Consider the following 23,451-nt stretch of genomic DNA (forward strand, 5'->3'; position numbering starts at 1 on the left):
TTGCAAGAAAGTGTTTTTTTTTTCATTTTCAGAGGAATGTTAACAGCCGATTTTATATCCTGGGGCAATCTATTCCAGATTTTGGTACCGACAAACTGCAGACGCCGTTCTCTATAGACGTTGTTCATGGGAGGAAGGTTAAAATTACCGGCAGCAGTATTCCTCGTAGGCCTTTGATCCCGGAAGACTCGAGTCAGGCTGCCCAGACTTGCCGCAACCTTTCACCACAGCTCCTGATGGGCCTACAGCTCTTCCACTTCAAACTAGAATGGATGCGGTTCATTTGAATCATAAAGGGATTCCAAGACTAGCTAAGCCTGGCCTAGCGAGGCTGAAGATGACGAAGACTGGAACCAAACGGCAATGAAGATGAGCAGCTCGTTCGGCAGACCATGAAGGTAGGAGTTTGGAGAGCACGTCGATGACAGAATCGACGAACCGTCAACAGGGCAAGAGCACAGAGTCGACGTGGCAACGCGACATGTACTGTAAGAAAGTTTTGTTACTAAAACGCCACAGACATCAAACTCTGGAGTTTTCAGACACGTAGCCGCACCTGTCGACACATTTTTAAGTAGTTCAAAGCCCGACTCTCCTGCACAGTTCGCTGCGCAACCAAGTTCAACAAGTGCGTGCGAAATAACAATTGAGCTAAATATAGGTACGTTTGCACGTTGAACTCTCAGAAAAAGAGCTACGAATTTCTGTTGGCTAGTAGGGTGTGCCATCAAACCGCCGTGACGTGCTTGCTGGTTCACTCGCCAGAATGATGGCGAAAACAAGAGCATGCACAATAGCTCCGCGATCTATGAAAAAATACCCCAATCCATGCTGCTGTTGCAATGCGAATTGCCACGGGCGTAAAAGACTTTACCTTTACCGATTTCCGTAGCTTTCGCAAAGCAGAACTGCAAGAGCACTATGTGAGCTGTTGCGAACGTGTTGGGTAAGCAAATTTTTCGCGTTCTCCACAGCCTGTCATATGAAAAAGTGTGATAATGCAGGTATCTTGTTATTGTTTTGAGTAGCCTTGATGGAGAACCGCGCTAACTTTGACTATGAAACTCATCAGAGCCTCTGACCACAGTGCACACCGTGCAACAGTAGACTTGTGACAAGCACGATAAACACCGCACACACCGCGACTCCCGATAATTTGAAGTGGTCGCCACCACACAGCGTCGTGCACGTAGGCTTTGAAGGCTCCAAGTTCTGGCATAGTTCTGGTTTCAATTCAATTTCAATTCAATTTATTTTCCAGTTTATACATGCTGGATGGTTGCGTTGGGTTAAAAGCTACATAAGTAGCTTGACGAGACCCAACGACCAGACTCAACTATCAAATGCGAATACACTGGTCACACAGATAAATTGTAAAATGTTGGTCGGAGGCTTTGGTTTCACCTTTTGTTGTACACTGAGAAAGTGGACACTTATGTATCCCATTCGCAGTGTATACAAACGGAATACAACTGTCAGCAGAAAATTCTACGATGCGTATTAAAACAGTTTAATTCGCTGGAAGCGGTAGATGGATTGAGAACACAACTGCAAAGGTAAAAATCTCCGTGCGGCCATTCGTGCCAAATCAAGTGAGCTTCGTACCACTGATCGTAAGATACATTGCTCGTGTACGCAGTTCATCGCTTTGGCATCATCTTTATGCCCAAATTTAATGCATTTAGGCATTACAGAACACACTTTGGAGTGCCTCCCTCGAACTCGACGTCATGTGATGCTCACTTGCATTCAAATAGGAAGTTGCAGCACACCGAAATAACCTAAATATCTTTTGCCTTGTACCTGCAGTTCGCTTTAACGAGCTTACTACTTTTCTGATGCGAGGTCGAATTAATGGATGAAGCTTGCCTGGTCCTTGATCTTTAGGGAACTGCACTTCAACACAACGAAAGGGGACGGCCTATGCAGGCTCCCTTGCGAATGGCTCTTTGTACTACCCAGTTATGGCCAGTGCGGCGATGGGGGCGCTCGAGGCGGCGTTTTTTGCAGCGTCACCTGGGCAGAGCCTGACGTTTATATTGGATAGCTACTGGCTAGGGCTAGAGACGGTTTACTTATGTATGTGCTTTGTTACTGAGTTAATTGTATGTGCCGGCGTGTGTTTGTTTTCGCGTTCCCTTTCTGACCTCCTATTTTTTGGTGTGATAAAGGGTGTTTCTTTTGCCATGCCCATTTCATGTCTCTCTCAATCTAATCTGTTGGGAGGGCTACCAGGATAATCGTGACATGTGGGCATATTGAAAAAAAATAACTGCTAAGAAATGCCCAACACGACCCAAATCAGAAAGTTCTGTTAACTGTGATGTGTTTTGGTGCCTTACCTATTCACGTAAAAACTTCAAGGAAAAAAGTAAAACTGTGATTCAGCCTATTTGAATTGAGTCAAAGTTGTGAAATATTTTTTTCCTACAGGCAGTGTAAAAGAAAAAAAAGATATTTAAAGACAAAAGTTTTTTTGCAAGAAATTTCATTGTCGATACATACTATAACAAAACAGGGGACCAGTATTAATACCAAGAACCTTTTATGTCACTCATATAGGGTTTCAATATTGTGTTATTTGCTGGGTTCACAAGATATTACAGGTCACAGTGGCTTATGTTCAGTGAGCCTTTGCTGGTTTCTAGCTTGTGTTGCCCTTAAATGTGCAGTTTTAATAATTTTTTCTACATCATAACTAGTGTCTTGCCTTCTATGAAAATGAATTCTGAGATTTTATTTGTGTGTCACCCTCTAAAAGTTATACAAAGTTTGCCGCCTGCAACCCTCTGCTTCAGATACCTCTTTATTTTTAAGTAGATTTTTATGGAGTTTTTGCAGATACTAGTGTATTTATGTCCTGATTTCAAAGTTGCGAATATTTTTCTAGTACAGTAATTGTTTTTAAAATATTATATTCATTTATTTACCAAGCCTATTGAGTTATAAAGCAAATCAGCATATCACAATAAAAGTTGCAGTTTCGCCACAAGGGCAGCAAGTTTGATTGTCGTGCGAAGAATGACAAGCAGCTTGATGCTTGTGGTGTGCCACTGAAGCACATATGAGGATGCTCGAAAAGAATGCAGAGATATACACAGGATAAGCGTGAACCAGCAACTGTTATGCTTTTGTGTTTCAGCAACATAGAATGCCCCGAGAGATTTCTTTCAAACAGCATCACGTGAAGCAACGCCCATGCACATCCTGGTGGCGTCCAACACAGCATGGTGACACTTTACTTACACAGAGACGAGACTAGCGTGGTGCCTGGTGTTTTTCTCGCACCACATCATGACAGGGATGTCTCAAGGGCAGTTCCCAATTTGAAGGAAAATTTAATGGGAAACTCACTAAGCTCCTCTGAGATGTGCGTAATGTAATATTTCAAGGGGACAGCTTCTTTGAACAACAAAGGCACTGCTCGAGTACTTGGGGCTGCATTCATGCAGCGCATACATACAACGAAACCGAGAAAAAAATCTGTTCACTAGATAATGCTATCCAGTCCAAAGCCCATCATTTCCATGGGGATACAACGATCACCGCGACAGTTTCCTCTCTGGGTTATTTTACGGAACTCAATGCCCATAGCTCGTCATTATTACGCCGGCACATGCACAGCGCATGGTTGAGTTGTAGCGTGCTGCACAGCACAAGGTCGCCAGTTCGCATCACTGGTTAGGAGCTTTAAAATTTTTGTGTAATTCATTCTTGTGCCTTTTTCTATGTATGTTGTGAGCACTGACTATAGTAGTACTTCATCTGTATATTCCAACTATCGTAATGACCATCATCATTGATTACGTGGGCTGGCCCGCTTTAGGTCTTGCGCATCTGCAACGAACCTTGCTACTGCTGTACCGGATGTCGTTTTATAAGTGGTGGAGCGTGCTTCCTACCAGTCATCCCTGGAGCTTCAGTCTGGTCGACAGTTGCAGCATCGAACAACAAAGATGGCAAAAACCAATGTGTCTACTTCTTCCCAGCCTGTTAGGCCTCACTACACCATTTGTATATCGCAACGAGACGATTCGGTATTTCAGGCCTTTGCGGGGAAGACGTTCAGCAATGGCTCGACACTTGTAATCATTGCGAAGATCATCATCATCATCAGCCTGACTACGTCCACTGCAGGACAAAGGACTCTCCCATGTTCCGCCAGTTAACCCGGTCTTGTGCTTGCTGCTGCCAATTTATACCCGCAAACTTCTTAATCTCATCTGCCCACCTAACCTTCTGTCTCCCCCTAACCCGCTTGCTTTCTCTGGGAATCCAGTTAGTTACCCTTAACGACCAGCAATTATCCTGTCTACGTGCTACATGCCCGGCCCATGTCCATTTCTTCTTGATTTCAGCTATGATATCCTTAACCCCCGTTTGTTTCCTAATCCACTCTGCTCTCTTCTTGTCTCTTAAGGTTACACCTACCATTTTTCTTTTCATTGCTCGCTGCGTCGTCCTCAATTTAAGCTGAACCCTCTTTGTAAGTCCCCATGTTTCTGCTCCGTAGCTAAGTACCGGCAAGATACAGCTGTTATATACCTTCCTCTTGAGGGATAGTGGTAATCTACCTGTCATAATTTGAGAATGCTTGCCAAATGTGCTCCACCCCATTCTTATTCTTCTAGTTAAATCAATCTCGAGGTTAGGCTCCGCGGTTATTACCTGCCTTCAATAGACATAGTGTTTTACAACTTGAAGTGCACTATTACCTATCTCGAAGCGCTGCTCTTTTCCAAGGTTGTTGTACATTACAGTGAAACCTCGATTATACGACTTTCAGGGGACCACGCAAAACCGTCGTATAATGCGGGCGTCGTATAATCCAAAAACTAAGGATATATAAGCAGTGACGATCATTGCTGCCCCACAACAGTCAGTACATAATGCCTGAGCAAGTCCGCAACGCAATACGGCGATACTCCGGTAAACGTAGATTAAATTACTTGAAAAAATGACAACCACGCATTTTATCGGAGGCGTGAACGAACCTTTATTCTCACCTCTTAAAAAAATCTGTAATTTTTTTCTGCGAGTTGGCCCAGCCACGACGCATCAGTTTCCTTTCGAGAGCTGCGACATCTTGCAGCAAGTCGCCGACCTCGTCGTATGCGCACGCAAACCGCCGAATGTTGTCGACGTAATCCAACACGTCCGTGTAAGTCGGTACGGAAGCGCTTGCCTCTGCGGTATCGTCCATCTCTTCTTCGTCGGAAGTTTCCGCAGAGTCGGGACGCACAGTTTCAATAATGTCATCCAGCGACACTGCACTGCACACAGCGACATCGTCGTCGGCACCAACATAGTCCGCGAACGATCCAGGCAGCTCCAGGCGCCCAAACTCGGGTTCGTCATCATCAAGCACTGCAGCCTCACTGAAACAGCCGCCACTTCTCGTAAAACCGCAGTGTCTGAAGGAGTTGGCGATAGTTTCCTGCGTGACCGCGTCCCATGCACTAGCGATGTAGTGCATTGCATCGAGCACAGAGAGCTTCGTGGCCATCTGCTTGCGTTCCATGCCCGCTAGCCGACGCTGAACCAGAAACTTCCTGTATTTCTGCTTCATGCATTTGATGACGCCGGCGTCAAGTGGCTGCAGCTGACTTGTGCAATTCGGGGGCAGAAATGCGACTTTTACATTCCTCAAATGCGACGTATCCGTTGGATGGCACGGCGCATTGTCCAGCAGAAGAAGAATTTTTCTGTCTTTAGCCCCCATTCTCGAGTCTAGCTGCTGCAGATATGCAGCAAACTTGGCAGCAGTCATCCAGGCTTTGCGGTTAAACGTGTATTGGCACGGCAGCCTTTTCAAATTTTTGAAGCATCGCGGCTTCTCAAACTTGCCAATCACGAGGGCAGGAAGCTTTTCCGAGCCGTCTTCATTAGCGCAAAGCAACACAGTAAGACGCTCTTTGCTCCGCTTACCGCCGTGACAACCCTCTCCTTTGAACGTCAAAGTCTGGTCTGGCTGCATATTGTAAAATAATCCAGTTTCGTCTGCGTTGAATACGTCGCAAGGCTTGTACTGCCGTATCAGTTCCGGCAGCAATGCGGTCCATTGTTCAACAGTGGAGGAGCTGACAGACGAGCTCTCTCCGCAGCAGCGGCTGTAAACAACTCCATTTCGTTTTTTAAAACGATCTAACCAGCCGTTGGAGGCTTTAAAGTCGTCAATGCCGCAGCGCAACGCAATCATGTCTGCCTTCTCCTTCAAAATTGCGCCATCCACGGCAATAGCTGCACTGCGTGCCTGACGCAACCACTCTACGAGGGCCTTCTCCATGGCAGCGTATTTGCCATCTTTCGCGGCCTTCCTGTTCAGGCCGAACTTTGACGCATTCAGCAGGATGCTGTCCTTCTTCGCGAGGATCGTTTTCAGCGACGACTCGGGAATGTTCAGGTCGCGGGCAATGCTGGCCTTTGTTGATCCGGTCCGCTTCTCCGCCTCCTCAATAACTCGAAGCTTTTCGCCGAGCGTCAGCGGTTTTCGGTTTCGCGACATCGCGAGACGCAGAAGTCACAACCAAGAGTACTAATGTCAGAATGCACAAATGTGGCACGTGGACTCAGCAGCTGCGGCGCACAATCTATCAACGATGCACACACGTGAAGGAATGGCCACAGAACACCCACCAGTTTGAATGGCAAAATGGCAGTGGGCCTATTCAATTTTTGCAAGCGCATACCTCAGCGCAAGCTTTGACCAATCGCGTGTGGTTAAAACGCCCCAGCCCTCTAGTAGATAAACACCATGGCCGGTTCCCGTGGCTGTCAACAATCGCCGATCAACATGTCTGGTGCAACCCGTGCAACAATGCGAAATCTAGTGAACGTTATCGCACGCTCGAAAGTGATCGCGAAATTATCTGCCTTGTTACCTGCTCAATCACTCCCGAACCACAAAAAAAAAGAGGGGGAAAGAAAAACAAAACAAGACCGCAACAAAAGTGCGCAGTGCACTGCGACAAAATGAATGCGCTCCGGCTGGCTTTGGCCGACGTTGGCTTTGGCTAGCTAGCCTAGGCCGACCGCGACTGCGTTGCGTGCCGAAAAATTGAAGCGGCTCCGTGAATGCAGCGCCGCGGAAAGAGAATGCAGCATGGAATGCAGAAACGAGCTCGGTTTCTCGACTTTAATCCGGCCGCGCTGCCGGAGTGTGCCTGCGTGGCAGTCTGCGTCGTCGTCTCTGTTTTTTTTTTACTCGGTCAGTCCAGGGAAGCGTCGTACGAGGCGGGGCCGGCGTAAAATTGTGTCGTACAATTGAGGTTTTTAATACATTGCTTCTATGGGAGTTTTGCCGGGACCGAGCCAATTCGTCGTAAAACACGGGTCGTCGTAGGACCGGGGGACGTATAATCGAAGTTCCACTGTACTTTCGTTTTCTGCAGATTCATTTTAAGAGCCACCTTTCTGCCCTCCTTGTCTAACTCCGTAATCATGAGTTACAATTCGTCCTCTGAGTTACTCAGCAATGCAATGTCATCGGCGAAGCGCAGGTTACTAAGGTGCTCTCCATTAACTCTTATCCCTAAGTGTTCCCATTCTAGGCTTCTGAAAACATCCTGTAAGCACGCGGTAAATAGCATTGGGGAGATTGTGTCCCCCTGCCTTACACCCTTCTTGATTGGTATTCTGTTGCTTTCTTTATGAAGCACTATGATAGCAGATGATCCCCTGTAGATTTCTTCCAGAATGTTTATATCTAATTCATCGAAGCCCTGATTCCGCAGTGTCTGCATGACGGCTGATATTTCTACTGAATCAAACGCCTTCTTGTAATCTATGAAGGCTACGTATAGTGGTTGGTTATATTCTGAGCATTTCTCTATTACCTGATTGATAGTATGAATGTGGTCGATTGTTGAGTAGCCTATTCGAAATCCTGCTTGTTCCTTTGGTTGATTGAATTCTAATGTTTTCTTTACTCTGTTAGCAATTACCTTTGTAAATAGCTTGTATACTACAGAGAGCTAGCTGATCGGCCTGTAATTCTTCAAGTCCTTGTCATCTCCTTTCTTATGTATTAAGATGATGTTAGCGTTCTTCCAAGACTCTAGTACTCTTCCCGTCAGGAGACACCTCGTAAACAGGGTGGCTAGTTTTTCTAACACAATCTGTCCTCCATCTTTCAGCAGATCGGATGTTACCTGATCCTCACCAGCAGCTTTGCCTCTTTGCATGCTCTCCAAAGCTTTTCTGACTTCTATCATTACTGGTGGGGTGTCATCTCGGGTACTGCTAGTTCTTATAGTATTAAAGTCGTGGTTGTGCCGGCTACTCCTCCGCTATTTTAACTATCCTATCTATATTGGTAGTTATTTTGCCTTCTTTGTCCATTAGTGCATACATCCGATTTTTTGCCTATCCCAAGTTTCCTCTTCACTGCTTTGACGCTTCCTCTGTTTTTCTGAGCGTGTTCAATTCTCTCCATGTTGTACCTTCTTACATCAGATACCTTACGCCTATTAATCAACTTTGAAAGCTCTGCCAGTTCTATTTTATCTGTTGTACTTGAGACTTTCATGATTTGTCGCTTCTTAATGAGATTCTTCATGTCCTGGGTAAGCTTGCCAGTGTCCTGTCCAACTACCCTGCCTCCAACTTCCACTGCACACTCCGTAATGATACTCGTCAGATTATCATTCGTTGTATCTATGCTAAGGTTGGTTTCCTCACTAAGAGCCGAGTACCTGTTCCGAAGCGAGACTTTGAATTACTGTACTTTCCCTCTCAGTGCTAGCTCATTGATTGGCTTCTTGCATATCAGTTTCTGTCGTTCCTTTCTCAAGTCTAGGCAAATTCGACACCGTACCATTCTATGGTCACTGCATCGTACCTTGCCAACCACTTCCACGTCCTGCACGATGCCTGGGTGTCCACTCTATTTTGTTCTTATTTTCGTCATTAGGGCTACTCCATGTCCACTTGCGGTTTCCTCGTTCTCGGTAGAAGGTATTCAAAATCCGTAAATTATTGCATTCTGCGAATTCTACTAGTAGCTCTCCTCTGGCGTTTCTAGTACCGATGCCATAATCTCCTACTGCCTGGTCTCCAGCCTGCTTCTTTCCTACCTTTGCATTAAAGTCTCCCATCAGTATTGTATACTGTGTTTTTACCTTACTCATTGCCGATTCCACGTCTTTATAGAAGCTTTCAACTGAAGCGTCATCATGGCTGGATGTAGGCACGTAAGCCTGTACCACCTTCATCTTGTATCTCTTATTCAGTTTAATTACGATACCTACCACCCTTTCATTAATGCTATAGTATTCCTCTATGTTGCCAGCTATGTTTCTGTGAATTAGGAACCCCACTCCCAGTTCTTTTCTGTCAGCCAGGCCCCGATAGCAAAGGACGTGCCCATTCTGTAGCACCGTATAGGCCTCATCTGCCCTCCTAACCTCACTGAGCCCTATTATATCCCATTTAACACCCTCTAGCTCCTCGAATAGTACAGCTAGACTTCCCTCACTAGATAAGGTTCTATCGTTGAACGTTGTCACGTTCAGGTTCCAGTGGCGGTCTGTCCGGATCTAGAGATTCTTAGCACCCTCTGCTGTGTTGCAGATCTGACCGCCGCCGTGGTCAGTTGCTTCGCAGCTGCTGGGGACTGAAAGCCGCGAGTTATTGGACGTATGCATGTGGGAGGTAGTGGCCAGATACTGCACCAGGGTGGCCAATCCTTCTCTGGTGAGGGAGTGCGTTCCCGGCGGTGGTTGCCAGTGAGGCCGCACCCCATGCCTCGTAATGCAGTTCTATCACCACGCGTTTTTTTTATCCGGTTGGGAGCTGCGCGGCACCGGGATTTGAACCACGGACTTTTTGCATGCGAGGCGGATGCTCTAACCACTACGCCATCGCTGCTAGAGGCAGCATTGAGGCCATTCAAATGTAATTAATAATTTTAATATTACACGGCTAAGCCGCAGAATTGTATATAATCAACTGCATGCAGTTACTTGTAATCAACTGCACGGTTGAATAATCTTGCAATTTAACAATTCCAAGCAAGCACCCCTACCCGAGTAAGCCCGCCTTCCCATGCCACAGCTAATTTCAAATTTTCTGTCATTCCACACCCGATCTAGCAGCACATCCACAGTGAGTTGCTTTTAAATCCTCCAATTCTATGCAGCTGCTCAATCTCTAAGCACCTGAAATTTGTCTTCAAAATTTCATTTTTTTGGCACGCATAATGATCGCACCCCATGGTTAATCCAATACACCCAGGATGACTTTCAGAATGCAGTGAGCAAATGGCCTTGGAGATCTGTATTCCAAAATGGTACCTATCACGACAATGTAGACAGCAAAAGTAAGCCATCCAAGATCTATGTTTATTACTAAGAGCTGTTGCATTTCTCCATCAAAGGTCCTTCCATGCCACACTTCCTGTGGTATAATCGCATTGTCCCACCCTGCAGTGGTCTAGTAGCTAAAGAACTCTGCTGCTGACGCGTAGGTCGCGGGATCGAATCCTGGCTGCATTTTCAATGAAGGTGAAAATGCTGTAGGCCCGTGTGCTCAGATTTGGGTGCACGTTAAACAATCCCAGAAGGTCAAAATTTCCGGAGCTCTGTTCTACGACGTCTCTCAATATCAGACAGTGGTTTGGGGAGGTTAAACCCCACATATCAATCAATGATCGCATTGCGTTAGTGTAGTGAGCTATCATTGTAATGTGCTAAGCCATAAATAAGAATGAGAAAACTTCTGAAGAAGTCCACATGCACTCAGCTTTTTCCCAGTGGGAAAAAGGTAACGTAAGTCTTGATAAATACTTCTCAAAGGTTGTAGTTATGCCGAGTTGCTGATGTGGGAAATATAATTTGTGGCCATTGAGTGAATGAATAAACTTTATTTCCTGATCCGGTACGTTTGTGGTCTGGGCTAGACGGCACAGGGAGGTGCCAAGAGACCTTGTCTCCGTACAGCCTCCCTGGCCTGCTGGATAGCTCATTTTTGGTCTTGCACCTCCGAGCTGAGCAGCAATAGCCGCCACCGCTCCCGGAGGGCATCAGAACATGTTGATAAGTTGGGGCATTCCCATATTATATGTTTATAAGACGCCATTTCTGTTATACATAGTTTGCATTTATTGTCCGGGTATAAGTGTGTTTAGCTCCTGTGGAGGTGCACAGGGTATGGGTAAGAGTTCGTTTATAGCTGTCGGTACTCAGATGCTTGTTCCTGTCGACTCGGGTGAGGTGCAGGAAAGACATGCTTTGCATCTCTGTTGTGTTGCACGCATTCTGTTTTTTGTCCACTCTATCGGTTTCGCAGAAAATTTTCCTCACACAATTATAGCACCCCGCACCTTTTCATCGATTTTTCGTGAAAAAAAGGGTGAGGATTATGGGAGTAAATACGGCATATTCAACCACTTCATAGTTCCTAGGGGCAGAATTATAATACAGTCGATGGCCCACAATAGTCTATAGGGATATTGTGCTTGGCTTCTGCTAATTAATACACATAGTTTTGATACTAATTAATATAACTAAAGTATAGTGTACATTCGATGTCTTCATGATGTTTCAGATATAAGCCGATTTGTGATTGCTTACCGCTGGTGAGCATAATGAAATTGCGAAGATACACATACATTAATATGCATGTCCGGGACATGACAGCAACAATGCGCTGACATTGTCTCTCTAGTTGCTATTGCAACAATAACCAGGAATAAATATTGTATGCAGTATAACAAGAATGGATATTCTAGCACAAGCTAACATGAACGAAAATTTATGGTATGTTGAACATTCCCATCATGATCTCAGCCTGACATCATCGTTCACTTGCAAATGTTCAAGTTCAAATGTTCCTGTTCAAATTGGTTGAAATCATCCATTCTTGTTTTACTGCTTACAGTATTAATTCTTGGTTATTGTGACATGCTGATTTGCTTTATAACCTCACCATTCATAAATAAATGTTGCTCCTAATGATAGTATAAAAACTGTTTAATGAATTGAAATCTAGATGTTGTATTGGAATGAGCCTTCTTGTGAAACAAAGCCCTGCTGGTGACAACAATGCCGCTCTTTTCGTCGCTTTTCTACAGCCGTCGTGAGTCAAACACTTTAGGAGTTGAACCACTCAGTTCTCTAAAGATGCAGAGAATCGAGCTGTTTGCTTGGAACGCAACTCTGGATTGGGACGAACTCGAGCATGTGCATCATAAGCATTGACTCCTCTCAGCTTCAGAGGTGGTTGTCCTCAGTTTAGACAGGTGCGAGAGAATATACTTGGGGAAATTTCAAGGAACAACAGCCAGATTAAATGTCCACCTATCACATGGAACCATCTACTATAGTAGATGATTAGATTGCATGTGTAGGTGTTGACTGTAATTTGAATTGTCTTCTCCTAGAATAACCCTACTATCACACCAGGACTGCGGCTTCAATGAGCGCACATATAGGCCACTCAGTTGAATGTTCTCAGCCCATGGCAAACAATTGTTCTTGCTGAAGCACTCTTGAATGCAGTGGTATTGTTGGTTATTATTAGCAAGCTTAAATTTTTATTTTATTGTTGGAACATACATGTACAAGATTGGTGACTACACCTTGTTTTCACTCCACGTTATTAAGTCTGTTGTGAAACTTCATGTAAATGGTGCGTGTGCCACCTGCTAACTAGACAACTTGCAATGGTACGTTATTGTTTGTATTTTTGAGACTTGTTATCGTGGTGCTAAGGTGTCCTTTATACTGATGTAGTGTATGTACAGTATATTTTATATTTTGCTGTTATTGTGGGAAGGCAGTTTAAGATGTAGTTTTTTGATCCTGGGTGTCGTACTCTCAACCTATTCAAGAGAAGTAGCTAGTGCATTTGTGGACCAACATTTCTTTATCAATTAAAAAAAAGTTTTTGTGTTGCTGTGCATGCCTTGAGTCATTTAGGGTTGGGTGAATTACCACCAATCGTAAATGTTTTCTTGCAACCACTTAGACATGCAGCTCAGCATCTCTGAAACATTGCTTAACAGAATAACCTGTGATCAGGGTTCCTGAAATACAATTTGCAACGAGTGCTCTACAACTGTGAGTGCACGCTATGCCAAAGCGGAGGACGCGGCTGAACTGCTCAATCTTCGTGCCACGCCAGTGCCACCTCTCAAGGATACCAGTTGTTGCTGCCCCAGGATTGGACTGTTCCAACTGACCATATTTAATAACTGATTTTAAGACGTGAAAAAAAAAAGACACAATCACAAGAGATTTATTTTTTCTTGCACCTTACAATCAATTGTAAACGTACACCAATTTGTCCGACAAAGAGTTATTCCTATCGCAAAATTACAGATGCCTCTGACATAGCAACCCTACAATCCGACTTGAATAACATGTGTAAGTGGCGCCTCACATGGTGCATGGAACTGTGCATAATAAATGTAAATCGATGCGCATTTCTCGTTCTAACACAACCTGCCCTGCCTATGCACTAAGTAACTACCCCCTTCAATCTGTTAGCACCTACCGTTATCTAGGCATTCATATTACCAACGGCCTCTTTTGGAAGCAGCACATACAATACATAACATCAAAAGCTAACTGCTCATTAGGATATTTGAAAAGAGATTTTTCGTTTGCACCTGTACAATTAAAACGACTGCTATATATAAGCTAGGTCCGCCCCAAACTGGAATACGCCAAATCTATCTGGTATCCTCATCATGTCACATTAATCAACGAAATTGAATCAGTACAAAATCACGCTGTTCGTTTCATCCTAGGTAATTACCATTGTTCTATTAGTGTTCCAATAATGGAGAGTACACTCCATATTCCTTTACTCTCTATTCACAGAAAGAAATTACGCATTTCATTATTTCATAAAATCTATCGCCACAATACCTTCCTCCGCTCACTTTGGATTCACCCGGCATCGTATACTATTCTGCTCGCCGTGATCAGGTGTACAAGGACAGCGTACCTCGTCACAACAGCTTAGCATCTTCACAGTCATTCCTCCCTAAGACCTCAATAGTTTGGAATAACCTACCTGCATCATTAGTTAGCATCGCCGACCGCACTCGATTTAAGAATGCACTAATAAACTTAGAATTGTGAACTGTACTAATCGGCGTAAGTGTTATTGACTGTTTAGTGTATTCTTTGTGGTTCTAGTTCAGTTGTATTTTAATATAGTGTACTCCTTACATGTAAAACTTCGTCATTATATTTATCTTCATGTTAAATGTGTTTACATAATCCTGTAGTTATTTTGTTGTTGATCTGTACAGCCCCTCCCCTCCATAATGTACAAAGGTACCCTGAGGGTTTTACAAATAAATAAAAATAAATAAATAATAATATTGCTGGCAACTCCATGTTGTTTGCTTTGGCTGATGACTGTAATTCATGTGCATTCCCAATCGCCCTAGTGAGTGGACTTCATCATACAAATACCTAGGCGTAAATATTGCACTAAGCCTTTCCGCAATCTCTTATATCACAACCACATGCACTAAGGCTTCCAAATCTCTTGGTTACATTCGCTGCAACTTACATAAATTGTCCATCTAATTTTCTTAAAGTTGCCTGCTTAACATTTGTACGTCCGCAGCTTGAATGTGTGTTTCCATATGGTCTCCCTATTATGAGTACTTAATTTGCATGTTAGAGGCCATCGAAAATCGAGCTAGTCGATTTATTTCTCGCGATTACAACTACGAGTCAAGCATAACGCCAATAAAACTCAACCTTTCCCTTCAAACTCTAAGTAGTCGACGTAACATAGCCCTCTTTCCCTTATTCCGCAGACATCAAATGAAACCATGAAACTTGCCATTCGTACGCGCATCCCGCACATCACGGCGTCTTTACAATGACCTCAGTTATGATTGCATTTATGGGAACACAGACGCATTTAGTTCATCAGCTTTGCCTTGAGCTATTCGATTATGGAATTCACATCCTAACAACACTGTTACATAAACAAATAAAGACAAATTTAGGGAATGCCTTACTCTACAGTTATCACCATAACAAATTCACATTCATCATCTTCACATTCTGTTTTAGCACAATAGGGTTAAAGAGCTCGTTTTGCAGAAATTTGGGTGTTGGCATGGTACGTTGTGAGCGAAAAATCATTATTTTATGCGTGACCGAAAAATCGAGAATGATGCAATTGAAATAAATAAATGTTAAAATGTTAAAATATCCTAGAGCAGAGTGGGGTGGAACTCGGGTCGTTTGCATGGCAAGCGGATGTTCTATCACACGGACATGCCTCCGCTTGTGAAAATAGGGAAAAGGACTTTCTCTGCTTGTTAATGCAGTGAAAGTAGCTTTCATGATTCACAAACACATGCTTCCTGTATACATGCTTCACAGTGCAATGTGAAATGTTGCAGTAATAATTCCCGGTACTAGTGCACATTGCCAACGGGCGTCACAATATGTGATCATCACAATGGCTCCATGGTTTAAATACGGTACCCCACTACAAAAGGCACACATGCTATTGCGCCTATTCCCTTAAGACCACGTAAGTAACTGCATAACAAATTCGAAAAGGTTTTATGCATTAAGTGTTTGAAATATGCAGTAGGAACAGGATGTCGCTATCGCGTTCAACTCCTAAAGGTAAAGCTTTAGGGTCCCCTCATTTTTGTAAATGTAATGTGAACGTAGTTTTCTTTTCTTTTGTATTCTTTCTCTTGTGTCAAGCTGTGTGCTCCCATGTAATTGTATTTCTCGTTTTTTTTTTCCGCTGGGTGTTTTTCAGTGCGATTTTATTTTTTTCCTAATTTTAGCACTGTTTGGCAGTCTTCTGTACTTTACACTTTGATGTTTTTGTGTGTTCTTATATGTGCATATCTAAGTGCTTTTTTTTTATGTGACCATTGCAACGCTCCTTTTGTAACAATTCATACTATTTACTCATTCTTTTTTGAGCATTTTTGGTATTCTTTGCCACCTAATTATATTTTTCACATTGCATTGCCAGCACATTATTATTGTATACTCTTTGTGCATTCATGTATTTGCTTTCTTTGGTTGTTTCTTATTTTGTGATGCTCCCCATGAGGCCTGTAAGGTACTTTTAAACAAAATGAAATAAATCAAATAAAATATTGACGAAGATTGCCAGCAAGTTCATTACCAAATACTTTTTAAATTAAATGAATACATGTAGTACCTGCCAGCTTTTAGTACTTCTGCATGGTAGCCAGCCTTCCTGGCCGCTCTTATGCTCCAATGTGATGTCCGATGGGCTCTGCTTGAGACAACTTGTCACAGACAAACTCTACAAATCCATTGGCTTCTACTGAACTGTGATTATCAAAGATTATCACGGAAGCAACGTTGCCAGCAACTAGAATCGATGGCGAGGTATTTTTTATGTGCGACATACTCGCATCGACAGCCTTTCAGGTTAGGCCTAGCTACGGTTGATGCTCCTCAGTGAGACAAGAAAGGCAGCCCAGCATCTTCTGCAAAGCAACTTCGTTTGTTTGTTAGTGACGATCCTGACTTACTGAAAGCTAAGAAAAAGAAAGTGAAGTTCCAAAACTTTTAGAAGTAGGCGAATGCTGTCTCCTCAACATTCATTCAGTCGTGGCGTAGGTCCTCTTGGTAAAGATGTTGAGGCAGCAGTTGTGGAATAAGGAAGTTGAATTACCTCCCGCCACAATCTTGGAGGAGACCGGCTTGGTCCCCTTCTCAGGGGTGACTGTAATGGTCAGGGAAGCATCGACGCGCCTTGTCTTAGGCTTCGTCTTTTCCTCATGTAAATCAGAGGCATTGTTCCTAGGGACCGGTTCACATTCGCCAATGTGTGCTGTACATGCCACAACTCAAGCAAGAGCCTCCTTTCAAGATTCTCTTCTGTTTATATGATAGAAGCACTGTCGAAGTCAATCTTGTGGTTGTGCTTCTCTCAATGATCTGCAAGGGCACTGCGTTGCACCTGTGCTGGCGTATTTTTTTCCTCTATGCAGCTCACTCGACATTCCACACACGCACTTTGTATACCACGTCCTTGTGTTGCTCCCTGGATTGTCAATCCTTCAGCAGCAATGATACGTATGTGAGTGTTGAAGCCGGCTTATGAACTACCGTGACTCCAGCTTTTGTGAGGATCCTGGTGAGCTGCTCGCTAGTTTCCAGCACATACGAGATCACGACTCGTTGAGTTTGTCTCTTTAATGCCATTGTAGCTGTTGGTGTGGCAAGTGAGGGACGGGGGCCATGCGTGTTATGCGCAGGATTGTCTTCACTGTGGGTAGGCTCCCCTCCCGCCATGCGGCGTGCAACGCGGGGGATGAAAGCTGCGGTGTATTTGTTCATTCTAATTTTGGTTATAAGCCTTTTTTCTTCGCTTTTTCTGTTCCATTCTGACGTGCAGATGGTTCTTGATGATGATGATTATTATTGAGGTTTTATGGCACAAGGGCCATAAATGGCCAAAAAACGCCATGTCTTTTATGTGGTGTTTGCAGTGACCAATGTTTGCGATGACAGGGTGTATTAGGTTGTATAGAGGGCTAAAATTAAAGCCTAATAATCTGTGTATAAATAGTAAAATTATGGCAATGATGCGTAATGTGATCCATGGGTGTGCGATGAGTAATCGTGATATATATACAAGCAAAAGATAGACGATAGCACCGATGCGTCCTCACAGCCTTTGAGGCTAAAAGCAGGGAGGCCGGTGCTTTCTCTAATAAAAAAAACGTAAGAGCCTCTCTTTGGAGGTTGTGCTTCAAAGGTCGGGTTGCCTGGGTATATGACATAAAAATTCTCAACTTCTTTCAAAAACACAAACAATGACTGAGGTTTAAAAACTGGTTCGCTGCCTATGAGCATCAATAAATGAAGTGGCACTTGTTCTCGGAAGATAGATGGGAAGTACTTACTTTCTGATGTGATCGACTTCAGTGCATAGGATAAAAATATGTAGCACGGTGAGTGGTTCCCCGCACTTATGACACAATGGTGGATCGGCACTGGACAAAAGGTATGAGTGTGTACTATAGGTGCGTCCTATTTTAAATCTGGTGTTACTTCTTTGTACTCAACGCTGGGCGAGTTTGTAATTTATAACTACAAAACTGCAGGAAAAAGCTTAGTTTTTGTTGTTTTTTCACGCTGTTTTGTAGTACTTCTTTGTGACGTGACCTCAATACTTGCGACCAATTTTCGAGATGTGGTTTTATGAGATCAAGTTTATTCTGTGTTTGCCTGTCAGTAATTGCTGCCAATGTTTCCCTGAGCTTTCATTTAGGATAGGATTTCTGGTCAAGTTCAGGGACTCCTATGGCTGTATTGACAGTGCTTTCATGGGTAGATGCTGCTAGCTGATCTGCTAACACGTTTCCATAGATCTCGCCGTGCCCTGGCACCTAGCACACCACGACATGTTGTTTAAGCATGTAAACTTCGCATAAAGTGAGATGAGGACAAGGTTTTTGAGCATTTTCATTGTTTTTATAGCTTTTACCACACTCAGGGAATCAGTATATTACTGCCTTTTGTAGTTTCAGTTGTTTAATATGTTTTATGGCCGCAAGTATCGCATAAGCTCTTACTGGGAAAATGCTGGTATAAATGTGCAGAATGCGGACATCTGAAAAATACAGACCAATTGCTGCATATGACACAGAAGTGTGAGACTTGGAAGCATCCGTAAAGAATTCAGGACAGCTGCACTTGTACTCCAGTCCAAGGAAGTATGTATGAATATGTGCAAGAGGGCATATTTTGAAACTTCCACGATAGACACATCGTAGTCTATAAAGTGCCACTGCCACGGTGGAAGACTTACAGCGGGGACCGCCAAACTGCATTCCTGAATAGACACACCCATTTTTTCAGCTAGGCCCCTCACACGAAGCGTGTAGGGCTCTCGCTTAGAAGGATGGTTATGAAAAAAGGTAGGAGTAGATAGATCGTCGACAGTGGAGTACAAAGGGTGTTCCTTATTTGCGTTCACCTTCAGAAAATATACAAACGCTAAGTAGGATCTCTGCAGATGGAGCAATGTCACTAGTCTCGTTCATTCACTCTCCGCCACTCGCTTAAATACCTTGGCGCTGGTTTCTAGATGTTTCTAATCGTTTCGTTGGCATGCTGCGCAGCTAAGGTTGGCCAAAGGGCAAGCCTTTACGAGAACCATCTGCGACACGTGACGCAACTTGCATCGCCACGCCTCTTTCCTTCGAGATTTTTTCAGTGATCTCTCGTTGACCGATGTGAGGAGGTTGGTCAGCATAGCAATGCATCCGAAGGGGAGAGCCGGCGTGCTCGAGGAATCCTTTGATGTTTGTTTTTTTCTTTAACTCTGGCTTCAGAGGGTGTCAATGTGGCTCCCGGTATCGTCGCCGTCGCCAGCATTCGGAGGTGCACGCTTCCTTGAACGCTCGTTTTTGACAAATGACTACTCATTCGAGGCTTTCTACGGGTCTGGTATGAAAGGTGCCCATAGGTGCGTAAATGCCTATACTCCGTTCCAGAAATTTCGTGCAGCACTGTGGAAGCTACTGGCCTTCTCAACCAAACATGAGGGCAAGCACATCTAAGTGTGTCCTTACGTGCCCTGTTATCTGCTAGCAACTTGCGCTGCAGCGAAAGCTCCAAGAGCGTCTCGGGACACTGTGCAACTGCGCAGTGAGGTGAGCTATAACTGTGAAAGCGGTTAAATATTTTCCTCACACCGTAAAAGCACGCGTCTTCTTGCACATAGACATTTGAGAGATAGGGTTCAGTGGCTCATGTTTCGGTGGAAAGAGCCGCACTAGTCAAATTGAATATGAAAGCACCACGCTTCATCAGATTTCGTATACGCATGCCTATGGGCATGCAAAGTGCCGCTCATGTTCGTTACGAAATTATGGCTCTATTCCCAGTGCCTCGCCGCGCTTATTGTGCCTCCCGCGCTTATTGTGCCTCCCATGTCTATGTGCTCCGTTACCCACTTATACAGTGCACGCTCGCTGATGTTGGTGAACGCAGCCGTTCTCTTAATGAGAGAGCTCACGCTTGCATTTCTGCCGCCCTCCTTACGCAGTGTCCCGAACAGATTTAGAGCCAACTGCTTCGCTTCCTTGTCGTAAAAGCTGATCCTGGAACAATATCGCACAGGTGAACCAGGCGCAGCTATTTTGACAGAAGTGACCAAATCTGCCACCGCGGACTAATCAAAACTTAGAACTGGGTCATCTGCGGCGCTGTGGATGTTCGGGCTGTGCGGACTACTCACAAAGGTTTAGACAATGTCATACCATTCCTTCATACATTATAAGTAAAAACATGATACATACGAGCCACAACAGTGTTATTTCTTTCGTCATTTGCATAACACGTACATGCAAGAACTCTTTCTTCAGTATCATGGAGCCACGAAAATTAAATGCGATAAAATCATCATACAATTTACAGCTACAACACGCAGAGAAGCCTTCAAGTAAAAATCCTCCGCCGAGACCGCTTGCAAAAGTCTTGAGGACAAACAATTGGCTACGTATATGGGGCACTACATCTCGCTTCGCAACAACATGCGTTCGAGGGTCCTGTAGCATTGGCTCTGCTGCATAGAACTTCTGGAACAGAGTATAGATGGTGGATCGGACCTAGAATTTGTAGGGTGCTTGGTGCTGCAGACTGATAGATTATTGCCCCATAGTCTAAGCGAGTGAGGCATTTATACAAGTTCATCAGGCGTTTTTTGTCACTGCCCCAAATAGTGTCTGACAGAACTTTCAAAACATTCATTGTTATTCTGCATTTGTTTGTTAAATTTTTTACATGTAATATGAAAGTTAGTTTACTATCCAGGATTAGGCCTAAGAATTTGTGCTCAGTTTTCACAGTGAGATGTTGACCATGTAGGTCAATATCTGGCTCAGGATAAAGGCCGCCCTTATGGGAGAATAGGACGCAAGTGCTTTTTTGAGCATTAAAACTGAAACCATTCTCTGCCCACCTTGCGACCTTGTTCAGACCTAGCTGGACTTGCCGCTTACACATCGAAAGATTGCATGATTTCAAACCAATTCGCCGATCGTCGACATATGTGCAATAAAATAGATTTCGTAGGATGTAAAAATGCAAGGAGTTCATTTTGATGATAAAAAGTGTACAAATAAGTACACCACCTTGAGACACTCCTATTTCATGGACAAATGTTCGGGACAAATCATTGCCTACTCAAAGACCAAACTTGCGGTTGAACAAGTAACTTTCAATTAGGATTAGCATTCTATCACGCACGCCAAGGTTAGATAAGTCTCAATATTCCTAAGCGCCATGTGGTGTCATAAGCCTTTTCCATATCAAGGAACACAGAAAGACCATTGGTTGTGTATGAAAGCATCTCGGATCTGTGTCTCGATATGTACCAGGTGGTCAGTGATGGATAAACCTTCTTGAAACCTGCACTAGAATTAGTCAAGCAGATTGTTTGTTTCTAGAAAATATACGTCTGCAGTTTATCATCTTATCGAAAAGCTTGCATAGGCAGCTTGTTAGAGCAATGGCCTTGTAGCTGGCAACGAAGGATGCATCTTTGCCTTGTTTTAAAATGGGGATGACATAGCCTCTTTCAAACAAGTAGGCATCTCTATGGAAAACCAGATAGCATTGTACAGGGAAAGTAGGGTTTTTGTGTTTTGAGAGTTAGGTTTTTAGCATTTCATATACTACACAGCGTGAACCTGAGGCGGATTTATTGGAACAATTAAGCGAGGACATTAGTTCAGGTAAACAAAAAGGTTCATTATATGCTTCGTATTTTGTACATTTTCGCTCCAGTTTCTGGTTTTCTATTCTTGTTTAGTAGGGCTGAAAGGCCTCAGAGTAATGCGATGAGCTCGACACCTGTTGGAAGTGTTCGCCCAGGGAGTTTGCCTGGTCTTCCAAGCTGTCGCCCTGTGTCTTAGCCAGTGGGAGTGAATGTGCCTGTTTTCCTATTCCTCTACTAACCCCTTTCCACTTTTCAGTCTCATGAGTATATGAACTGATTCCAGATAGAAACTTCTGCCAACTTTCCCTCCGTCTCGCTTGTTGGCGCGTCCTCCTGACTTCCGACTTTATGTTCTTAAAGATAGCGAGGTTTTCTGCTCTTGGATAGTCCCGCAGCAACCTTCAGGCTTTGTTTTTTGTTTTTTGCGTGCATTTTGACAGTCGTTATTCCACTATGAAACAAGTAATTTTCCGGACTGTCCATTTGTTTGTGGGATGCATTTTGTTGCAGTGTCGATCAGAAAAGCTGTAAAGTAATGGACAGCAGCTTGTATGCTTAAGATACACGAGTCAGTCCAAGAGTGAGGTTTCAAAACTGTTTCCAATCGGCTGCATCCAAATGCCATTTGGAAACTTGTGGCTTACAATTATTGGCAAGTGGTCACTTCCATATGGATTCCCAGTAACTTCCCAGTTAAGGAGGGGAAGAAGAGACAGAAACGCAATGCTGAGATCTATGAAGGAGAGTGTTCTATTTGCGATGTTGTAATAGGTTGGATTACAAAGACAAGCAGCATAAGAAAAAACATTTTTCAATCAGGCGACCTCACGCATCGCAACAAGTCACCCCAGAGACTGCTATGTACATTGAAGTCCCCAAGGTTCTCGTAGCTGATCTGTTAAGGACTGGAATTCATTTTTTTGTAAATTGTGGTGTGGAAGTATGTAGACTGAGCAGATTGCGGTTAGTTCATTGAAGATAATGGCTTGAACAGCCACTGCCTTAAGGAAAGTTTGAAGTGGTAAATGCGTGCATGCTATTCCTTGATTAACAATATCTACACCACCAAATGATGCCATTGCATCATCTCCATCCCTTCGAAAAAATGGTGAAGTTCTGTAGAAAGTTTGTGCATTTTACTTTCAAGTGGGTCTCGTACACACAACACTTTTGGATTGAGTTTGTGGAGCAGTTCTTGTAGGTCATCAAGGTTTCTGAGAAGGCCTCGAATGTTCCACTGTAGTATTTGTGTCTGCGTGATGAGCTAAGAATGGTGCTGTGTGCACTTTAAGGTTCAATAGACAGGATTATTGTCCGGCTCCGCTATTGGCTTTGTTTTCTTGACACCGGTGTTGTGGCACCAGAGGTACCGGTGTTGTTTCCATTGTCTCCTGAGAGGCACTGGAAGACCACACGCGTGGGTCTTCAGTTCGAGTTTGAGGTCTCGCCTGGTGTGACAAGGCCTTGGGACCCGACGGCCCTGGAGTCCCCGGTTCCTGTTCACGAGTTTGCGAAATTGACTTAAAATTAGTGCCGTCTTTGGGGCAGCCGCCACAGCCATCAGCTCGCCCTGCGTGGGCCGAGCAAGTGGCGCAGGCTAGTGCGGCACTGCCCCTGATGCACCACATCAGCGTAGGTTGGGTCGTAGAATGGTGAGCACCTCCTCCTAGCCTCCCTGAAGATGTTTTCCGTCACTCTCAATGTCCTTTTCTTTCTTTCACACTGGACACGATCGGGAGTATG

The 23,451-nt window shown here is 44.0% G+C and overlaps 2 protein-coding genes across 4 annotated transcripts in view; one reads left to right on the forward strand and one right to left on the reverse strand.

Moving 5' to 3' along the window:
* The window catches only part of LOC119166753 (choline transporter-like 1), a 78,525-nt gene that overhangs the window by 16,048 nt on the left and 39,026 nt on the right, over positions 1-23,451 (forward strand). The window contains exon 3 of one of the 3 annotated variants that reach the window (XM_037418079.2): positions 79-16,107. The exons of 1 other annotated variant lie outside the window; for it this stretch is intronic. The gene's annotated coding sequence lies outside the window, so the exon portion shown is untranslated. Of the gene's footprint in view, positions 1-78; positions 16,108-23,451 lie in introns of those variants that run through there. One more of the 3 variants, XM_075882455.1, reaches the window with a different exon arrangement.
* Positions 5,003-6,505, reverse strand: LOC119186055 (tigger transposable element-derived protein 4). Its single transcript, XM_037434840.2, has one exon. The coding sequence runs from the start codon at positions 6,503-6,505 to the stop codon at positions 5,003-5,005; it is 1,503 nt and encodes a 500-aa protein (XP_037290737.2).

The sequence above is a fragment of the Rhipicephalus microplus genome, unplaced genomic scaffold, assembly GCF_043290135.1.
Source record: "Rhipicephalus microplus isolate Deutch F79 unplaced genomic scaffold, USDA_Rmic scaffold_12, whole genome shotgun sequence".
NCBI classification, from domain to species: Eukaryota; Metazoa; Arthropoda; class Arachnida; order Ixodida; family Ixodidae; genus Rhipicephalus; species Rhipicephalus microplus.

What these genes read in the sequence shown, in the direction of transcription:
- LOC119186055 (XM_037434840.2), bottom strand. Translation starts at nt 6,505, where the DNA reads ATGTCGCGAAACCGAAAACCGCTGACGCTCGGCGAAAAGCTTCGAGTT.